At 50.1% G+C, this 22,074-nt stretch overlaps 1 protein-coding gene and 1 non-coding gene across 2 annotated transcripts; both read right to left on the reverse strand.

Moving 5' to 3' along the window:
• Positions 1-16,658: 16,658 nt before the first annotated feature.
• TRNAL-CAA (transfer RNA leucine (anticodon CAA)) lies at positions 16,659-16,779 on the reverse strand. Its single transcript has 2 exons — positions 16,742-16,779; positions 16,659-16,704 (listed from the first exon to the last, which is right to left on the reverse strand). It is a non-coding gene; the product is annotated as a tRNA-Leu (tRNA).
• A 963-nt stretch (positions 16,780-17,742) lies between these two features.
• Positions 17,743-21,966, reverse strand: LOC146193570 (uncharacterized). Its single transcript, XM_084600113.1, has one exon. The coding sequence runs from the start codon at positions 21,952-21,954 to the stop codon at positions 21,097-21,099; it is 858 nt and encodes a 285-aa protein (XP_084456239.1). The 5' UTR covers positions 21,955-21,966; the 3' UTR covers positions 17,743-21,096.
• Positions 21,967-22,074: the final 108 nt, after the last annotated feature.

Below are 22,074 nucleotides of genomic sequence, written 5' to 3' on the forward strand. Positions count from 1 at the left end.
CAAGCCATCGGGAGTTACAAAGGCAGCTTTGGGGTGATCAGCCGCTTCCAAGGGAACTTGCCAGTACCCGGGACGTAAATCTAGTTAAGAAAAGAGCTCGGCGCCTTGCAAACAATCGAGAGAGTCGGCGATGCGTAGGAGAGGATAGACGTCCTTTCGCGTAATCTTAATAAGGCGGCGATAATCGACACAGAAGCGGATAGTACCATTTTTCTTTTTCACGAGGACAACAGGCGATGCCCAAGTGCTGCTTGAGGGCTGAATCACGCCATTCTGGATCATTAGGTCGACTTGCTCTTCAATAGCCTGGCGTTCGGTTGCAGACACACGATAGGGGCGCTGTCGCAGTGGTGCGTGGGTGCCGGTGTCGATGCGATGAGTGACTGTAGATGTTTGACCGAAAGAACTTTGATGAGAGTCGAAGGAGGAGCCAAAGTGATGTAACGGGTTCAAAAGCCGAGTGCGCTGCTCTGGAGGGAGATCGGCGTCGATGGAACGGAGGAACAAGTCTGTAGAGGGGGGAGCGGGCGCAGTCACGGCAGAGTACGACGCGTCGTCTGGTTCCTCAGAGATCAGAAGGGATGCCATTGGCTAGATACTTCCGAGGCATTCACCATGGCCAAAAGCAGTAGGGGAGTCAAATGGATTGGAGACCCATAACATGGAAAGGCCAGCGGAAATAGCGAGCACTGCGTAGGGCAATGGAAGGCACATGCGGCGCAGGAAAGTATGGGCTGGTGCGAAGAGAACGGTGTCACAGCTAGCAGAGGCATTTTTCCTGTGTGTGTCCTTCTGTGCGCAACTTGTCTCTACAAAAGCACTGAAGAGCAGGGAGGAAGGTCGATATCTTCGGCGACGATGGCTTTAGCACAGAAATTTGATTGATGAGTGTCTGGTAAGGCATCCGGCGCAGTCGAGAACCCTACTTCAGCTCGAGCAGCTGAAATCAGACTGGCGGCAGTGTCAGGACGGCCGAGTGGCCTAAGGCGCGAAACTCAAGGTTTAGTACCTTGCTCGCTATGAGGGGTAACCGAGGCTTCTGGTCTACGGATGTAGGCATGGGTTTGCATCCTACTTCTGACAAATTTATTTTTGTCATACTTCGAGCCTGAAGTGTAGTGCAGCTGCTAAAATCAGATCGACAGCAGTGTCAGGATGGCCGAGTGGATACGACTTCCGGCCACCGAGCGTGACGGACGTTGGCATCATGGACACCCAAGGAGCGGATTCAGCGGCCCGGATGGACCCCAGTATCAGGAGTATGAGCAACGCTGCCAATAATTTCCAAATGATCCTCCCACATCTGCCACCAGGTTCGACTGTTTTACACACAGTTTTTTGCATGGGGATGTCTCAGCTAGGCCTTATCGTGTGGAACATTTTCGAGATGCACTCGAACACATTGTTACTGAGCACAGTATCGAGACGACGACGACGTGCTGATGTGAGGTAGGGAAGAAGACGACGCTCAGGCTTAGCTATGGTGTGCGGTGTGTGGTGTGCATCTAAAGCCAGGCTCACACTAGCGGGAAACTTCCCGCAGCGGCGCAACGTTCATGGCGCCGCAGAGTCGCAGCTCCTCGGAAGGACGCTCACACTACGCCCGTTTTCCCGCTGCGTTTGTCGTGGATTGTAGAGGAGGCGAAGGCGAGCGTAGCGAGAAAGAGTAGTCACGTGACAAGAGCGAAGGGAAAGCACGCGCTTTTCTCGTGCACAAGTGAGCGGGCTACTCAAGCGAAACCAGCGATGCTCCGGTCGCGCGCGCAGCCGCCGCCGGGAGTCATTGAACTTGGACTGACGTCACGGTCTGCGCTCCGCTGCGATTGGCTACTCCGTTCTGCGGGCTACTCTGTTCTGCTCCCGATCCCATCGATCCGCGGAACGTCAAGCAAGTCAGCCTGCGGGGAAGAAAAAAAACGGTTTCTGCGGGAAGCGGCGCGCGGAGAACGTGCAGCGTTTCCCGTTTTCCCGCTAGCGTGAGCGTGCCTTAACAGTGAACTAGCGTTTACCGCTGTGTACTTTTCCTTAACCTTTTGTGGAGGATTGCTGGAAGTACGTCGCCAAACCTGGATCTCCGTAGTGGCCGCCAGATTGGTACTATCACTATGCCATCCGACGCGACACTTTCAGCGGCACCATCAGCTCCCACCGTCGTCGTGACGCAGCCTCGTGATCAAGGCACCTTGTGCGGCATCGACCACGTCGACGTAGAAGACTGGCTCTCTATGTACGAGCGGGTCAGCCAGCACAGCCGTTGGGACGCGACCCTCATGCTCGCCAACGTAATCTTCTATCTGGTAGGTAAGGCGTGCATCTGGTTCGAGACGCATGAAGAAGATATCGCATCGTAATAGATGTGCAAGGAGGAGCTTCGAGACCTATTTGGCAAGCCGATTGGACGCAAGCTTGAAGAACAAAAAGACCTCGCATCCCGTGCCCAGTCATCGACGGAATCATGCTTGTCTTATATTCAAGACATTCTAGCCTTATGCCGAAAGGTGGACAGCGCCATGTCCGAATTAGACAAGGTGGGCCGCATATAAAGGGAATTGCAGACGATGTTTACAATCTGCTGCTTTGCAAAGATTGTCCAGCGGTCGACTCAGTTATCCAAGTTTGACTCCAGTTTGAGCAAGCAAAACACCGCCGTATTACTCCCCGCTTCGAACGCTTGCCGAACAAAGCTGCTATGTCCTCGTGCGAATATAGTCCAATACTGCAGCAGCCATCTCATCCCTCAAACTTGACCAGGATTGTTCGCCGAGAGATAGAAGCTATCACACCCGTTGCGTTCGCTCCTCAGCCAGCGGGTGCTACTATAGCCTTAATCAAATCTGTCGTTCGCCAGGAATTCGCAATTGTGGGCCTCAACGCGAACGTGGGCTCCAACTCTAGCCAACCTTCCGCACAGCCCTCGCTCCAACCTAACTTTCCAGTCGTAGCTGCTGCGGCTCCTACCACGCCGTTTCAGACTCAGTACCGCTACCGCAACCCGGACGAATGGCGAACTTCGGATGACCGACCCATCTACTTGAACAGCTCACGTGTCGGCCACATTCCTCGCCATTGCCGCAGCCGTCGCGTTCCACCACCTGGACTTCGCTACTATTCTGACCGCATCGCCGACTGTTTCACACCCAACCTATGTCCGTGATACGCGCACTCGGGACTTTAACTCGCCAGCCCCGCGCATGTCCAGCCGCTCACCGTCTTCTCAGATCCGGCGGTCCCGCTCGCCCAAATCTCGCCGTGCCTCATCTCCCCACTTTTCCGGCTCTCATACGGAAAACTAACCAATGCAGCTCCCAGAGGTGACGCTTCATTGACGACCCGGCCCGAAAACGCTCTGCTGATCCTCGCTCATCGCCGTAACCTTTTAGACATCTGTGTGGATAGTGCCCCTGTTACTGCCCTCATTTACACTGGTGCCCAAATTTCAGGCCTCAGCTCATCCTTTCGCCGCCTTCTCAAACGGTTGTCACACCCGCCGCTTGATCCACCGTTCGTGTTGCCCATGGAAGCGTCGCTGCCGTCGTGGGACTGTGCACTGCGCGCGTGAGTATTTCCGGTCGCACTACCCCTGTCCTCTTCACTGTTATCGACCGCTGCTCTCACGACGTGATCCTCAGCATTGACTTTTTAACGGCCCATTCTGCTGTGATTGATTGCTCAACTGGTCTTCTTCGCTTAGACCTGCCCTACTGCTCCGAAAACACCGATGTGAAACCCGCCTCCGATCCGCCGAATTGGTTCGTCTACCACCCGAAGCTGTTATTTATGTTCCGCTGGCCCCGATCCCAGCAGTTCCTGACGACACATACGTCACTTGCACAATTACTGATGTTGTTCTCCGTCGCAACGTCATACTCCCTCATACCGTCGTGACTGTCACTACTAACAACACTTATCTTCTCGTACGACTCAAGTTTTACCCCATGGTTTCGTACTCACTGATCTGTTTCCCAGCAGTTCCTGACGACACATACGTCACTTGCACAATTACTGATGTTGTTCTCCGTCGCAACGTCATACTCCCTCATACCGTCGTGACAGTGACTACTAACCACACTTATCTTCTCGTACGACTCAAGTTTTACCCCATGGTTTCGTACTCACTGATCTGTTTCCTTTGGCGGACTGCGAAGTTGCTGCTCTAACCTCTCAGCCTCTGTCAGAGCAGCATATATCGGTTTCTTCTCATTCGAACCTATTTTCAGGCATGATAGCCGCGGATCTGCCATATGACCAGGCCGGAGCTCTCTCCGACCATTTGCTGTCATACTCTGATATATTTGATTTCGGGGACCGATCAGTGGGCCAAACATCCGTTGTGACCCATCGAATCAATACGGGTGACGCCAGCCCCATCCACGGACGGCCTTATCGTGTTTCCCTTACTGAGCGGCATGTTATACAGAAAGAAGTTGACAAGATGCTGGCGCAAAATATTATTGAGCCTTCCTGCAGTCCCTGCGCGTCTCCTGTCGTATTGGTCAAAAAGAAAGACCAATGCTGGAGATTTTGTGTCAGCTATCGCCACCTTAATTAATAACAAAGAAGGATGTTTACCCTCTTCCGCGAATTGACAACGCGCTTGACTGCTTGCATGGTGCCAGCTATTTGTCTTCCATCGACATGCGTTCAGGCTACTGGCAAATTGCTGTCGACAAACGGGATCGCGAGAAAACCGCATTTGTTACCCCCGACGGACTATCAATTCAAGGTGATGCCATTTGGGCTCTGTAACGCTCCTGCGACATTCGAGCCCATGATGAACTCGCTCCTTCGTGGCTTCAAATGGACGTGTTTATGCTACTTGGATGACGTCGTTGTTTTCTCTTCCACGTTAGTAACCCACTTTGATCGACTTTCTACGGTCCTGGACGTTTTCCGCCGCATCGGTCCTCAACTGAACGCCAACAAATGCAGCTTCGGCCGGCGCCAAATCAAAGTCCTGGGTCATTTGGTTGATGCAAATGGTGTGCAGCCCGACCCTGACAAAGTTCGAGCCGTGCGCGACTTCCCTACCTCACGTAGCTCAAGTTACGTGCGAAGTTTCCTTGGCCTTTGCTCCTTCTTCTGCCGCTTCATTCGGAACTTCGCAGACATCGCTCGTCCGCTTACCACTCTTCTGCAAAAACACGTACCTTTCCCAAGGGGTTGTGACCAAGCCTATGCCTTCACGACGCTTATTTTCGCCCTCACCACCCCACCGGTTCTGGCGCACTTCGATCCTTCTGCACCTACCGAACGGCGCACCGACGTTAGCAGACATGGTATTGGTGCTATCCTTGCCCAGTCCCAGCATGGTTCCTCACGCGCCATTGTTTATGCTAGCCGCTTCTTTCATTCTCTGAGCGCAATTATTCAATTACAGAGCAGGAATGCCTTGCACTTGTTTGGACGCTGACCAAATTCCGCCCTTATTTGTTTGGGCGGTCCTTGTGTGTAGTGACTGATCATCATGCTTTGTGTTGTCTGTCCTCACTTAAGAACCCCACTGGCCACTTAGGTCGCTGGGCCTTACGAATACAAGAGTATAAATTTACTGTGGTGTACAAGTCTGGCCACTTACACCAAGACGCTGACTGCTTGTCCCGCCATCCCGTAGATCCTCCCGATTTGCCCGACCATACTGCTGACGACTACGTTTTGTCCATCTCGGCCTTTATCAATATCGGCTCCAAACAGCGTCGTGATCCTGCCCTCCAACCAATTATTGACCAGCTGCGCAACAACCCCGATACTTCCGCCAGCATGTTTGTGCTTCATAAAGAGACATTATGCAGACGCAATATGCGTCCAGATGGCGCGGACCTTTTACTGGTCGTTCCGGCTCATCTGCGCTCTAGTGTCCTCGCCCAACTTCACGACGTTGCTACAGCAGGACACTTGGGAGTATCACGCACGTATGACAGTGTGCGACGCAGATTTTTCTGGCCTGGTCTCTCCGCTCTGTCCGTCGCTACGTCGCCGCTTGCGAGCTGTGTCAGCGCCGTAAGACACCCTCGCTTCAACCTAGTGGGCCCCTTCAACCAATTCCAATGCCAACCGAGCCGTTTTCTCGTATGGGCCTCGATATTCTTGGGCCTTTTCCGACATCGACTTTTGGAAACAAATGGAGACAGAGAGAGGGAGCTTTATTTCAAAAAGAAAAAGAAAATAAAAAGGGAAAAAAGAGGGGCAGTGAGTGGAGTCTTCATTTCAAGACCCCAGTGGCCTGGGGTCTTGCTTCGGCTTGCTTCGGCGACTGATTATACCACCCGATATGCTGTAACCAGGGCTATCCCCAACAGCTACGCCTCCGACGTTGCTGACTTTCTTCTGCATGGTGTCATCTTGATTCATGGCGCTCCACGTTAACTGCTCACAGATCGTGGCCGCTGTTTCCTCTGTCAAGTCGTTTATGACCTTCTCCGCTCATGAGCTACTCGTCACCAATTCACCACGGCCTACCATCCGCAAACGAACGGTCTTACTGAGCGCCTCAATCGCACACTCACCGGCATGCTGTCTAGGTATGTGTCCGATCACCATCATGACTGGGACGTCTCCTTACCGTTCGTCACTTTCGCCTATAACTCCTCACGCCATGATACAGCCGGATACTCTCCCTTTTATCTACTCCGGCCGTGACCCTTTACTCCCATTCGACACCTTGGTGCCTCTTGACGACTCTTCCTGTAGGTACGCTTTAGATGCCGTCGCCCGCGCTGATGCCGCCTGTCACATTGCTCGAGAGCGTCTTGGAGCGTCTCAGCGCTCTCAAAAGCGTCGTTATGACCTTCATCACCGAGGCGTCCACTACCATCCTGGTCCCTCGTACTTTTTTGGCACGCGGCTCGCCGTGTGGTATGTGTGAGAAACTTTTGTCTCTTTACATGGGCCCTTACTCCGTCTTGCGGTAAGTCACCGATGTGACCTATATGAGATCGCCCCTCTACAGCCCCAGAATCCTTCTACAACCCCTCATCCAGAAATCATGCATGTCGCCCGTCTAAAACCATATCATTCGAGTTCTCCTGTATAGGACGCACCGAGACTGCCTCTTCGGCGCGGGGAATAATGTTACGGAGCACAGTATCGAGACGACGACGACGTGCTGAGTGAAGTAGGGAAGAAGACGACGCTCAGGCTTAGATTACTTCATTCTGTGGTGTGCGGTGTGTGGTGTGCGTATAACATTGAACTAGCATTTACCGCTGTGTACTTTTCCTGAAGAATATATGTCATTGCTGCCGGAAGTTGTTGCCCTTGGGGCTTAGATGAACCACCTGTGGAACTTTCAAAGATGAAGAAGGAAAAAAGAACATTCTGCAGGTTCAAGCATTCGACATGCTTGAACCATGCAGCGTCAGTGTGTTGTGATTGACCCGTGCAATCACGCGGTACGTCTGAAACTGTTCTGGCTGTTACACGGCGTGCGCGATGAAGACATGCGAGTGGCCCTATCTCCGTCCAGAAAAGTAACGGAACTATCCAGATACAATTGGCGGGTGAATGGCTGTGTTGACAAGGGGTCCACGACTTGCTCCGTAGCGCTAAAGTTACACGCAGGCGTCACCTTTGAGGATTTGCCGTACCAGCTACGCATGTCCGAGGACGTTGCTCTCGTCTACGTCCCGGGCAGGGCCCCGCTGTGCCTCTGGTGTCGCGGAGCTGGGCATATATGCAGAGAGTGCCGCGTTCCACATTGCGGGTTGTGTCGCCGCTTTGGACACGAGGAGACCCAGTGTGTGCGTACATATACGAATGTTGCGGGCCTGGCTCGGAAAGCTGATGTGGCGGACCACTTGACGGATGCAGCTGATGCCGTCGAAACGACGCTGAAAGCAGTGAAGAGGCCAAGTGCGACGCCCCTAGACAAAGCCGCGGCGGCGGAGGAGCTTCAAGATAAAACTGTAGAAGCAATGCCAATTGCTGCGGGCGCGACAACTGAGGGAGAGGCGAAGGGAGACAAACCTCTTGCTTAAACACGCCTGTAAGTCTACAGGAGGCTTCCACGAGTGAACCACAAGACGTTGACATAGCCCCGGCTTTCAGCATGCCTGTAAAGCGGGCACATGAGGGCGTCAAAGAGCGTGAAGCTGGCAGGAATGCGAACGGCAACGCGGAGCCACAGACGAAGGCCAACCTGATCCGTCGTCAGAGCTTCAAACCGAGGCGAAACGTCCCTCCAGACCAGAAGACTTCGTCATCAACGCCTCCGCCTTAGCGGGGGCGGGTTTTTCAAAGCAGCTGTGATGTCCCGGTATGTGACCGGGACTAAAGACCGTTTGAGACCTGGTGCTGTATAACGCACCTGGCATCGCTTCACGGCGCGAAACTTTTGGTGTCGTACTATGTCGCTCTGCATTACAAGTGTGAGTAGAATAATTGGCGTCTTCTTTCTTTAAAATGGCTCGTTCTTTTCGAACTTGCCTGCGCGTTGCAACGCTTAAAGTGAGGGGCCTCTCAGCGCGCCGACGGCAACAGCAGTTAAAAATAACGATATCGACTTACTTGCAGTACAAGAAAAAAAAATTGAAAGTGAAGAGCAAACAGATCGAATGGTCAAAGTTTTTCGCAGCAGATACAATGTATGTGTATGCCATGCGGTTCAAAAATCTGCCGGATGCATTACTTTAATATCCGCAAGACTATCAATCAAGTTAAAGCTAGATAATGTGTGGAACGTTTGGATAGATTAGTGGTGTGTGATTTCCTTTTTGACGGAATTCATGGAGAGTAGTGTGTTTTTACGCTCCGAATAAGCGTGCGAAACGTGAGTTTTCTTTTTTTTAATACGTCGAATCGTACCTGGCTTGCGAGAGGCGTATATTACTGCTTGGTGACTTCAACTGTGTATGCAGATCGAGCATAGGTCAACCAAAAACGTTGTCCGACGCACTAGCGCAGAGTTACTTTTCATAGTAGTTGAGGAGAAAGAGTCTGAAGACGTTGGCAATGTGCGTATGCTTGAAGGCCAAGCGAATTATACGCCCTTTCAAGGTACTTGGCATGCTAGACCTGATCGCATTTACGTATCTGTTCCGACCATCTCAATGGGTTTTAGTTACAAGTGCGAGCGTGTCACCTTTAGTGGCAATTCCTTAGTTATGGTCACATTTGGCGGAAAGGAGGAAACCACTGAATTCAATTGGGAACCGTGTAAGTTTATTGATAAAGTATTAGAAGATGAAACATTCGTTACTCAAGTAGAACAACGTATTACAAACCTATTACTGGGCAATGTGTGTGACTGTGTGCAAGCTTGGGAATTAAGTGTGACATTAAAGTAGCCGCAATAAACAAAGCAAGTGTCTTGCGGTTTAAGGAAAGCGAACGCGAAAAATATCTGCGTAGCGAACTCGACTATATGCTAAGCGTAGAAAGCATTGATCCGGGAAAAAAAAATTTTAAAAGAAACAAAAGAAGCAAAGAGCAAACTGGAAGTGATCGATGAAGACAGTTATCGCGGCGCAATGATAAGGGCGCGGTCTGAGAGGCTGTGGTGTGGGGAAACGTCCACGAAGCGGGTATTCAATGATGAAAGCGGCACGCGGTGAACAAAGAATTAAACAAACGTTGTTACCAAAATGAAGTTACAATTGAAAAAGCATCAGTTGAACGAGCGTTTTGCGAATTTTTACAGAGAATTGCTTAGCCAGAAGCTAAAGGACCTTGATTGTTTTGTGAAGAGCGTTTCACCATTCATCCCGAGGTTGGATGATGACATCAAGCAAATGCTGGAAAAATCGATAACAGCATCGGTAATTGAAAGTGCCATAGATGAATTAAGTCTTCATAAGTCACCTGGACCTGACGGGCTTGGGGCAGCCTCGTATAAGTTATTCAAGACAGAAATACCTGTGTGTTTAGAACGGGTGATAACTGAATGTTATAAGAATGACTTTCTCCCACCATCTTTCCGCGAGTCCTATGTAGTACTGATTACGAAAACCGAGGATGCGTCTTGATTGCTCTTGTCGAAAACAACCGGCCAATAAGATTAACAAATGCGGACTATAAAGTATACGTGAAGGTCCTTGCCAGAAGATTGCAGACTGCCATTACAAACCTTGTAGGACCTTATCAGACGTGCGGAATTAAAGGCAGGACTATATTCACCAATACTCACGTGCCGAGAAGCGTATTTGATTGTTGCGATGGGGGGGGGGGGGAGAGGGAGGGGGGTCATGCAAGATCGCGTAGCAATGTTACAACTGGACCTGCACAAGGCCTTTGATCGAGTTGGGCATGATATCGTGTTTGCACTTTTGGAGCATGTAAATGTCGGGGTGTAATCACAAATGGTTTTAAAAAGTTTACAACGACTACGTTGCAAAATTAGTAAACAATAAATTGAGTGAATGCATACCGGTGCTCTCTTTTGTTGGACACGTTTGTCCATTGCCGCCCCTTCTTTTTGCCTTATACTTCTTACCTTTCTGTTTAAGGCTTCTCCCCAGCCAAGCTATTACAGGGTACACATTTTTCAATGTTGGAATTAAGGCCCTAGCCTACGCTGACGGCATCGCAGTGCTTTGTGCGAACCAAGACAGTGTAAAGGAAGTTGCCAAATAAGCTGTGGAGTACTGTAAGGCAACTGGCAGTGCAATTAACTGGACTAAATGGTTAGGTTTCTGGTATGGAGACTGGGAGCACACACCGGAATACTTTTGCAGCATTAGATGGATGATAACACCGGGCGCATACCTTGGTGTACCACTTGATCAACACAAGAACACTAAAGACTACTGGGAGGAAGAAACGCAGCGAGTTAAAAATCAAACGAACAATTCTGGAGGACACAACTTTTCCGTGTTTTCCAGAGCTCATGTGTGTAACGTGGTTTTGCTTGTCAGGATATTTTATGTTCTTCAAGCTTTATCGATGACAAGAGCGTCTGGACAGAAATTTCCCATGTATTGGCAACGTTTATATAGGCATCCACTTGGGAACGCACGGACCGGTGCAATCTGTTTCACGCAGTTCAGAATGAAGGCCTTGGGTTGACCCATCTATTTTTAAGGACTGTTTTCTAAGGGCAGTAATCCAAGTGAGATTACGTGAGTCACTGCCTGATTACGTCATATCTGCCTTTTCAAAAATGGTGGCATTAGGCCCCTTTTTGCGGGAAGTTGTTTTATCTTTTAGTATCCTTAAGGCAAGGTTCTCAACTGAATGACTCTCAATTGTGGCGCGGAAGAAGTTGTATAAGGATCTGCGCGATGTGTTTTTGGCAGTACCAGTGTACCACGCTGTGTATAATGTAGCGTCTTAGCTTGACGTTTTGAAAAGGGTAAAATGTATGCCTGTCAGAGCTGGTGCAAAATCATTCTTTTTTCAATTGCATTCCGGAACTCTTCCAGTTAAACCATGGCTGCAGAACAAAGGGCTCTTTGTACCTTGGTCTATTAACTGCATTATTAGCAGAAAACCCGAGACCATTGAACACATCTTCTTGGAGTGCCATAACTCAGTTTTCCTCTGGGATATCTTGAAGCGAACTTTAAAAAAGGAATGACCAATAACGCGATATGAAATTCGATATCTGCCATGCGCTGACCTTAAATGAGTGCCGAGTGACGTGCTGATGCTATTATGTATGCATACCGCATGGAAAACGCGTATGGATGTCAAGCATGAGCGAACCGCTGTACACCCCGCTCGAAACTACTTCATCGAGAGCGTGGTATACCTGAGAAATACTGCGTGCACAATATAGTTCTCCGGAGTGACTACCTGTACTGGACCAGCTGGCTTTAGTAAAGCCCTTTTAAATCTAGCGCTTTAGGCAGGATGTGTTTAGGGCTTTTAGCATTCCTTTGTGTTTTTGTTTTATCTTTGTGTATTCAGAGTGTATGCTGTGTATTTGAAAATTGGTAATAAAGGAAAAAAAAGTCACGGTGGCCTAGTGGTCTAAGGCGCCAGACTCAAGGTTTAGTACCTTGCTCGCTATGCTGGCTAACCGAGGCTTCTGATCCACGGATGTGAGCGTGGGTTCGAATCGACTTCTTACACATTTATTTTTTGTCATGCTTCGAGCATGAAGTGTAGTGTAGCAGCTAAAATCAGACTGGCAACAGTGTCAGGATAGCCGAGTGAGATTTTGCTTCCGGCCACGGTAGTGAACGGACGTAGGATGCAAGGCTCCGCCTGAGCATCTACAGCAGCCATGTCTGACCGCGGAAACGAGGTTTTTGCATCTGACAAAGAATACCAGGTTATCCTGCCAAGTCTGCCAACCGGGCGAGCTGTTTTGAATTATATTTTTCAGCGCCCATACAGGGTGGAACAAGGGTGGAAGGGTGGAAGGGTCCGCCCATACAGGGTGGAACACTTTCGCGAGGCGCCAGCCGGAATGGCGCTGCTCCCACACGGTATCCCTCTGGGAGTGTATCAAATGAGCCATGTATGGGCGGTAACTCTCAAGGATGCGGAAGATGCGAAGACGATTTTGAGTGCGGGTGAGCAAAAGGTTAAAGAACATCGGTGTCTTGTTATTGACTCGGTGAACCAATGCGTGCGTATGAAATTGCACTGGCGTCTTCATAGCGTGACTGACGAAGACGTCAGGCTAGCTTTTGCCACATACAGGTCAGTAGGAGATTTCACGAGATAGCGGTGGCGCGTTAAAGGTGTTGCCGATAAAGACTCAACTACGACGTTGGTGTCTCTCAAGCTCAAGCTAGGGATGAAGCTTGACGACCTTCCACACCAAGTTATTGTTGCAGGAGAGTTGGCACTTGTGGTTGTATCGAGGCGACCGCCACTCTCCCTCCGGAGCCATTCTGCTGGTCACATCCGATGACAGTGTAAAGTACCACGTTGCGGGGCTTGCCGAAGGTATGGGTACGAACAGAATCAATTCACCCGCCTATATGCCAGCGCTGAAGGCCCCGTGAGCTGAATGATACGTCCGATCTGCTCATGAACGAGGTTGAATCTGAAGAGGCAGCAAAAACTGTACCTGATGTGGACGAAACACTGTCAGTCGCTTCAGGATCTGAGCAGAAGACGATCCCTAAAATGAATAATTCAACCGAGACTCAGCAGCCGGTAGTTTCTGCCGGCAAAACAACCTCAAAAGAAGGAAAGGACAGGCCACTAGCTGAACATTCATCTCACGAGATGCATCACCAAGGTGAAACCATGGACGTCATGGAAGATGCAACCGGTAGTCTAGCGGGAAAGCGTCCACGGGATGCAACAAGCGACGCATCGCGGACGACAGGAAACAGCATTGGAAATGAACTGCCACCAAAAGCGGCTTCGACCAGACGGCCGAGTTTTACGCCGCGCCCCAACATCCCACCTGATGCACAGACGGCGGGAAAACCGCCAACGTAACCATCATGAACCTGTGCATTGGTGCTGGCTGCTTTGCAAAGTGTTGAGGGGACTTTGTGAGGACAGTTTCTAGCTACTGTCTGGAGTATGGTGACGGCAAAGGCCGTCACCATACTTTCCAATATTCAAACTAAATCATGAATCCTAGGAAAAAGACAGAGCTACATATTGCCACATTAAACGTAAGAGCACTGGGAGCAAGAAAAAGACAGTACCAGCTTAAAAGACTTCTCTGGAAAAGGAACTTGACCTAATAGCCGTCCAAGAAACAAAGATCCAAAGTGTTGAGCAAACGGGTCTACTTAGGCCGTCTGGCCCAGGCGACTTTCCCATATTTAAACTATCGATCGCTTTTTCTACCTCGATTTCTGTGATTGGCATCTCCAATATTTCCTTCTTATCGTCGTCTTGCCGCGGCATAGCTGCAAGAAACTTTTGTTTGAAAGCTTTCATGTCGACCACATTTTTGCTGAACAGTTCCTGATAATATTGGAAGAAACCATGCCTGATATGATCGTCTTCCGACGATGGCACGCCGCCCCATTCGATCTCATCAATGCGGTTTTTCTCGGCATGAGCCTTTTCAATCCCCGGTGCCCTTTTCGATGGCGTCTCGCCCATGGCCCAATTTTCCGCTCTTGCACGCACTAACGCTCCTCGGTATCTGTCTTCTTCTATCAGGTTAATCTGTTCTTTTCTTTTTCGAATATCCTCTTTCCATCTGCCGGGTGCCTTACATTCCTGTTCGTGTAGATTTGCGAGCAAAGCCTTCACCTGGGTTACTGTAATTTTCTTCTCGTACAGCAGGCAACAGGATCTGTCAATGGCTTTAATTTTAATCTGTTCCTTGCACAACTCCCACTGTTTTTAGATTTCGAGAAAAGTCCCTGGCCTCACATTAATGAATTCATTCGATACCACGCGTCTGAAGGCATCATCCTTAAGCAATTTATTGTTCAATTTTCATAACTCCCAGCTAAATGCATTGCTTCGTTTTTTGGTGCCGAATAAGCACTGCACCAAACAGTGATCCGTGAATGTCATAGGCACAACTCGCTATTCATTGCAAGAAGGAATCAAATCCAGCGACGCGTAAATCCTGTCCAGACGCGCGTGGCTAGAACCTTGGAAGTGCGTGTACTGAACGGCACGCGGTCCTTCCAAGCAATCAGCCACATCCTCCATATTTCATTCGCTTGTTAACTGGCATAACATTTCAGTGCTCTTGTCTCTGAATCCGCGTGTGCTGGTTTTGTCTCGAGCATTCAGTACACAGTTAAAATCGCCCAGCAATACTACCTGCCTTTCCGTACTTAACTGCTGCATAACATTCTCGAAAAACACTGTTCTTTCCTCCACACAGTTAGGAGCGTACACACAAATAATGCGCCACTCAACACCACTGTATACACAATCAGCCACTACACACCGTCCAGAAGAGCATGAGGAGTAGCCCTTTACAACCAAACCGGGCAGCTTTTTGACAAACAATACATACCCGGCCGATGTCCCAACTGCGTGGCTAACAATGGCGTAAAATCTAGCCGTGAAACGCCGCACCATGCCTCCGGTCTCCTCCTCCCTACCAACCTTAATTTCTTGCACGGCAAGCACGTCAATATCGTGGTAAGTTAAGAGCCGGTGCACCTGGCTCTGCTTCTTTTTGCCTGCTAATCCCCTGGCATTTAACGTGGCTACTCTTATGGTGGTTTCAGGCGCCATTTTCATCAAGGGTGAAGAGACCGAAAGCATGGTGCTTACCTTTCCCGTCTAGCGCGTTCCTAGACGCCGTCGTTGGATCCATCCCCGTCCGGTGCGAGCGGCTGACCCGGCAGCGGGGGCACTTTATCTGCTGCCCGTCTCTCTGATGAAATGTTTGGCCGCAGACGTAGCGTGGACCGCCGGGATTGCCCCGTTTTTGCTGGTGGCTCCTCAACGCTGGGCGCTGACGCCTGGTTACCTTCGGGTTCGAACTGTGCGTGGGATTGCTTGGCGGGGGCTGGGACGCCTGGCTTACGAACACCGCTGGTGTCCGAGTGCTCCTCCCCATTCTCCTGTTCCATACCGTTTGCCGGCTCAAGTGACGTGCCTTCCTCATTGCTAGGGAGCTCAGGTGTAGAGTCTGCTCTCCCCCATCTCTCGCAGCATTGCAGTTTTCTGCCGAGTCCACCGACGAATCTGTCTCCCGTGTCTGCGTTCGCACTTCTCCGGCACCTTTCGCCGCCTCCTCCGCCTCGACTACGTCCATGGTGAGCTCCGCCGACCGTTCCGTAGTTCCATGTCCCGCGGCCGAAGCGTACGAAAGCACACAGGCAGCCTCGTCATGTCAGTAGCGTCTACACTTTGGACAACGCGGTACCTTACATTCTCATCGAACATGACCGGTACCGCGGCAGCGCAGGCACTGCATCGCTCGCCCAGGCACCACGACACGGGCTACCTCTCCGGCAACTCGCAGCTGGTGAGGTAAGTCGTCGACCATAATGCCGGGTTTCAATTTCAGGAGCACAGTCCTCGTGGTGGACCCCTTATCCCTGACGCCTTGAACTCTCCACCTCTCCCTGGTCACCTCGGTCACATTCCCAAAAGCAGCAAAAGCCGTCCGGATGTCATCGTCTGCCACACCGTGCAACATCCAGTCAAGTCGCAGCTTCACCTGTTGGTCCTCGGGATCGATAATGAGTCAATGGCGTCCCTTAACTTCGAGTTCCATGAAAGCCGCCAATTTCTTCGTTGCTTCTCTGCTGCTTAACGTGACCGCCCAAACATGGTTGATCTGATACGCCCAAAACGCCACAACGTCGGGGAGCGCACCAGCGTTGACAAGGGCGTCGCGGAAATCCTCGACCCTGTATGGCCTGACTCGCACATCGCCGTGCCAAAAAAGCGTGTTAAAAACAACGCGTCCGGTGAGCAAAGTTGGCAGAATAATCTGATACTCGCTATCATCCATGTCCTCGAGCCTGTTTCCGCGGCTGGAAAGGGCCGCTATCGCCGCTCCGCTGGAGCACATGATTCTGCGGCCGTTCACTACGGTGGCCGGAAGTAGAATGACCACTCGGCCATCCTGACACTGTTCTACCCTGATTTTAGTTGCTGCACTACACTGCATGATCGAAGTATGGCAAAAATAAATGTGTCAGAAGTGGGATTTGAACCCACGCCCACAACCGTGGACCAGAAGCCTCGGTTAGCTCGCATAGCGAACAAAGTAATAAACCTTGAGTCTGGCGCCTTAGACCGCACGGCCATCCTGACACTGTTCTAGCCTGATTTTAGTTGCTGCACTACACTGCATTCTCGAAGTATGGCAAAAATAAATGTGTCAGAAGTGGGATTCGAACCCACGCCCACATCCGTGGACCAGAGGCCTCGGCTGATTCGCATAGCGAACAAAGTAATAAACCTTGAGTCTGGCGCCTTAGACCACTCGGCCATCCTGACACTGTTCAAGCCTGATTTTAGTTGCTGCACTACACTGCATTCTCGAAGTATGGCAAAAATAAATGTGTCAGCAGTGGGAATCGAACCCACGCCCACATCCGTGGACCTGAGGCCTCGGTTGATTAGCATAGCGAACAAAGTAATAAACTTTAAGTCTGGCGCCTTAGACCACACGGCCATCCTGACACTCTTCTAGCCTGATTTTAGTTGCTGCACTACACTACATTCTCGAAGTATGGCAAAAATAAATGTTTCAGAAGTGGGATTGGAACCCACGCCCACATCCGTGGACCAGAGGCCTCGGTTGATTCGCATAGCGAACAAAGTAATAAACCTTGAGTCTGGCGCCTTAGACCACTCGGCCATCCTTTTTTTTTTTCTTTATTGCCGGGCTCCGACAACTAACTCAGTACATCACGATACACTATATACAAACACAAGCAAGACGTGGAACAAAAAGGAAACGCTGTCAGTTTTGTACTGACATTGTCACTTAAAATTCCTTTAGCCCTGCCAAGGCTTCCATCCTTGGCAGCCACTGCGGCACACACTCAAGTGTCTTCTGCACCTCAGCGAAGCGGGAATTGCTCTCCCCAAAAAATACAACATTGCAGGCCTCGCATCAGGATCACAATAGAAGCCGGCCATGCGGGAGCGCCATACAGAGTGGAGGCCAGCCAACATTACGAGATCGAAAGGAAAACCATCTTCGTTATCTATCGCCAAATATCTGATCCCATGTGTATCTAGAGGGAAATCCTTTTTCACTGTTCTCTGCAGAACATCCCAGAAATACACTCCTTCCCAGCAGTGAAGAAAAACATGGTCTATAGTTTCGGGTATCTTGCAGATTAGACAGTTAGTTCCCCATGGCAAGAAAAAGCCTCGTTGTTCAAGGAATGTTTTGACTGGAAGTGTTTCAGTATGAAGTTTAAAAAAAAAGACTTCATGCCTGGTGTCACTTGCATTTTCTTCACCCGTTTTAACACATTCTGGCCCGGCCCTCCACTGTGCATGGCTCTGTACATCGGTACAGGAAGTATGCTGTCGCACACATGTTTGTACAGTGTTTTCCTTTTCACCGCAGACAGATAATCGTTAGAAAATCGTACTGTCAAGAAACATACGCTCATCACCACCTCCTTGAAAAAGCCCTTAATTGACCCTGGCATTTCATTCGTGCCGATCACAAAGTTTGGCAACGCCCGTCTTAATCTCATTTGGCACACTGTTCGTAAGAAGGAGTCTTTTGTGTCCGGAAAAACAGAAACCTGTTAATAAGCTGTCGCACAAAGAGGTGCGCCAGACCAAGACCGCCGTCCTCCACCTTTCTGAACAAATTTGTTCGGCTGCACCTTTTCCACTGCGATGCCCAAATAAAGGTGGCAAACACTCTGTGCAGCTTTTGCACATTTAGCCTCGAGCAATGCAAAACCTGCATTAGATACCATAATTTGCTTATAAAAAAAGATTACACACAGTTGCCTTGGCAAAAAACGAGAGAGGAACCCCCTTCCATCTGTCTGCTTTCTCACGTATTTCATGCGCCTGGCTTCTCCAGAGGTCATCATTGCTTTCGTAGAATTGCAGAGGGACACCCGGGTACTTCACTGGGGTCTTCACCCACGTTACGCCTGCAAACGTGTCTGGGGTTGACGCCCATTCTCCATGCCAAAATCCCAGGCATTTTTCCCAGTTGATCAAACTCCCTGTGATGTCCCGAAAACATTTTACCTCTTCGACCACTGCTATAATACTTTCTTTATCAATACAACACACTGCGACGTCATCGGCATATGCTAAGAGCTTCACTTCAGTAGCTTGGAGCCGAAAACCGTGAACAGAATCATTCTTAATAATAGTCAAGCATAGTGATTCAATGTACAGACAAAATAAATGTGGGCTGAGGGGGCAGCCTTGGCGTACCGCACGCTGCACGGCAATGGGGGCCCCCAGTGACTTGTTTACAATAAGCCGCGTTGAGCAATTCCTGTACGCCTTGGCCACACCCTCTCTGATAACCGAACCGACATTAATATGGTCAAGAATGGCGAACAGGATAACATGTGATACACAGTCAAAGGCCTTCTCTAGGTCAAGTTGCAAAACCGCGACGCCAGATTGCATGACATCACAGCACTCAAGCACACACCGCATCTTGTGTATGTTGCTTACTATAGACCTTCCCTTGATTCCACATGTCTGGTGGCACCCTACTATGTCCTTAATCACTGTCTGCAGCCTAGTTGCTAAGACTTTCATCATTATTTTATAGTCAACATTGGTTAAAGAGATGGGCCTGTAACTCGTTACAAGGCGAAGTCTGTCTGTATCGTCAGTTTTTGGTATGAGAACAGTACGTGACGTACTATATGACGGTGGTAATTCTTTCAGCTGGTATGCCTCATTGAATACAGCTGCAAGCACTGCAGACAACTTATCTTTGAAAAACTTGTAGAACGCGGCACTCAAGCCATCGGGCCCAGGCGACTTTCCGTCGTTCAAGTTTTCAATTGCTCGGCACACTTTTCTATCAGTTATTGGCCGCTCGAAAACTTCTTTTACCTCGTCGGCCAGTCGCGGCATCTGGCCCAGATACATCTTTTTGATACCGTCTGAGTCAGCTTCATGAAACGCAAATAACGCCTGATAATGCTCAAAGAACTCTCGCCCAATGCCGTCGTTATCTGACACCACAACGCCGTTCCGCTCTATCTCGCATACGTGGTTTCGTTGGCCGTTCGTTTTTTCCAAACCTAAAGCCCGCTTCGTGGGTACTTCGCCCGCTTTTAGTGCCTTTGTTCTAGCTCGCACCAGCGCGCCCCGATAACGCTCTTCTTCGGTCAGCTGTAATTGCTGTTTTATAATCCTCACGTCATCTTTGAAAACACCTGGCTTTTTGCATTCCTCTGTAATTAACATCTTTAGTGCTTTCTGCAGTTCGTTTTCTTTAATTTTTTCGTGAAATCGAATAGAACTGGCCCTATCAATCGCTGTGATTTTGATTTGCTCTTTGCATAGTTCCCACTGTTGTCCCACCCTGCAGTAATTATTCATAATTATTCTGTTTGTTTCTTCTGTCACTTTTGCTACAAAATATTCGTCGTCGAGAAGCTTAACGTTCATTTTCCACATATCCCAAGCAAACTTCCTAACTTTTTTCTTTGTTCCTATCACGCACTTAACCAGACAGTGGTCAGTAAAACACAGCGGTAGCACGGTCTAAGTGCGACATTTCGGGATCAGGTCGAGTGCTACATAAACCCGATTTAGGCGTGCGTGGCTTGTCCCCTGGAAATGAGTGTACTTCACTGCCTGTCCACTCTCTAGGACTTCGGCCACGTCGACAAATTCGGCTGCGGTAACGATATCGGCTAATATATCTGTGCTCTTATCTTAGAAAGCCGTGCCGCTGGTTTTGTCTGTAGAATTCAGGACACAGTTATAGTCCCCCAAAATTATGAGGCATTTTTCAAGGTCCACATATTGCTGAATCATAGCGAAAAAATTATATCTCTCATCCACTGCATTTGGTGCATATATGCAAATAACCCGATATTCCCTTTGGCAATAACTAAAATCCCAAATAACGAATCTTCCAGAGGACCCTGATGTGATGCTCTGCACAGTAAGACCCGGTAACTTTTTGACAAAGAGTACGCATCCTGCCGACAACCCAACAGCGTGGCTAACCACAGCGTAGAACCTTGAGGTAAAACGCAGCACCATGCTCCCAGTCTCCTCTTCTCCCTCGACTTTTGTCTCCTGAACAGCTAGTACGTCAATGTCATAATCTGTTATCAGCCGATACAATTGACTTTGTTTTCGTTTGCTCGCTAGTCCTCTGACACTCAACGTGGCTACACTTAGAGACGGTTCAGGTGCCATTGTTGCTCTAATTATGAGGTAGGCCCAGGAGCATGGTGCTTACCTTTAACGTCTAGCAAGCCGCTAGACGCCTCCGGAGCCGCCCGGCTGGCCGGTCTCACTTTTCGGCGGGGGTGGTTTGTCGACAGGTTTTCTTTCCGCTGCGAAGTTAGGTCGCGGCTTGAAGGACGACCGCCGAACCTGCACCGCTTTCACAGGCGGCTCGTCAACACTGCTTGCATTCGGCATATCGTCGAGATCGCCGGCTGCGTCGTGGGGCCGTTTAGTTGCAGTTCCGGAACCCACTGAACTTACATTGTCATTGCCCTGGAGCTCCTGACCCTTCACTGCTGCTGGCTGCTGCGCTTGACTGGATACATCTTCGTTGATGTCGGACTCTGCCGATGATGGGTTTTCCACAATTTCACTTGCCCTGTCCGTGCTTTTATCCTAGACTCCTTCGCTAAGGAGAGGCATTTCTGCTCCCGAAGAAGTCGCTATCTCACCAGTCCCCTCCGCAGCGTCCTCCGCCTCAGCCTCGTCCATAAGGTGCTCGGTGTCATCACTCGTCGCCGTTCTCGTTGCCGCGGCGTAGGTACGGACGCACTGCGAGTCCTCATGCCCAAATCGCCTGCAGATCGAGCAACGCGGCACCTTACACTCTCTTCTCACGTGGCCCGAGCCATGGCATCGCAGGCACTGCATCGGGCGACCAGGTGCGACAACCAGTGCCAGTTCACCAGCGACCCGTAACTGGTGCGGCAGGTCTTCTATTTTCATGCCTTTCTTCAGCTTCAAAAGCACTGACCTTGTTGTGGAGCCCTTGTCGCTCACACCCTGCACTCGCCAGCGCTCTCGTCTGACATCTATTACAGTCCCAAATGCCGCAAGTGCGGACCGGACGTCCTCGTCCGCCGCTCCATGCAATAGCCAGTGAAGCTTCAGCTTCACCTGCTGTTCCTGCGGGTCGATGATGACACAGCGTCGCCTCTTCACCATTAGCTCCTTCACGCCAAGCAGCCGTTTTGTAGCATCGGCCCCATTAAGGGTGACTGCCCAAACGTGGTTAACCTGGTAGGCTCCCAGGGCCACCACAACCGGCAGTAAGCCTGTAGGCAAGAGCGCACCTCGCAAATCTTCAACCCTGTAGGGCCTTGCTTGCACGTCGCCGTGCAAAAACACGGTGTTCTGAACGATGCGTTCGGTTGGAAGCTGAGGCAGAATAAGCTGATAATCGCTGTCTTCGCTATCTGGGATCCTGTTTCCGCGGCCGCTAAAAGCCGCAATCGCCGCTCCGTCGGAGCACATGATTCCGCGTCCGTACACTGCGGTGGCCGGAAGTAGAATGCCACTCGGCCATCCTGACACTGTTCTAGCCTGATTTTAGTTGCTGCACTACACCGCATTATCGAAGTATGGCAAAAATAA

Source organism: Amblyomma maculatum, chromosome 4, assembly GCF_055883805.1.
Source record: "Amblyomma maculatum isolate TAMU_Amacu chromosome 4, ASM5588380v1, whole genome shotgun sequence".
Taxonomy (NCBI): domain Eukaryota; kingdom Metazoa; phylum Arthropoda; class Arachnida; order Ixodida; family Ixodidae; genus Amblyomma; species Amblyomma maculatum.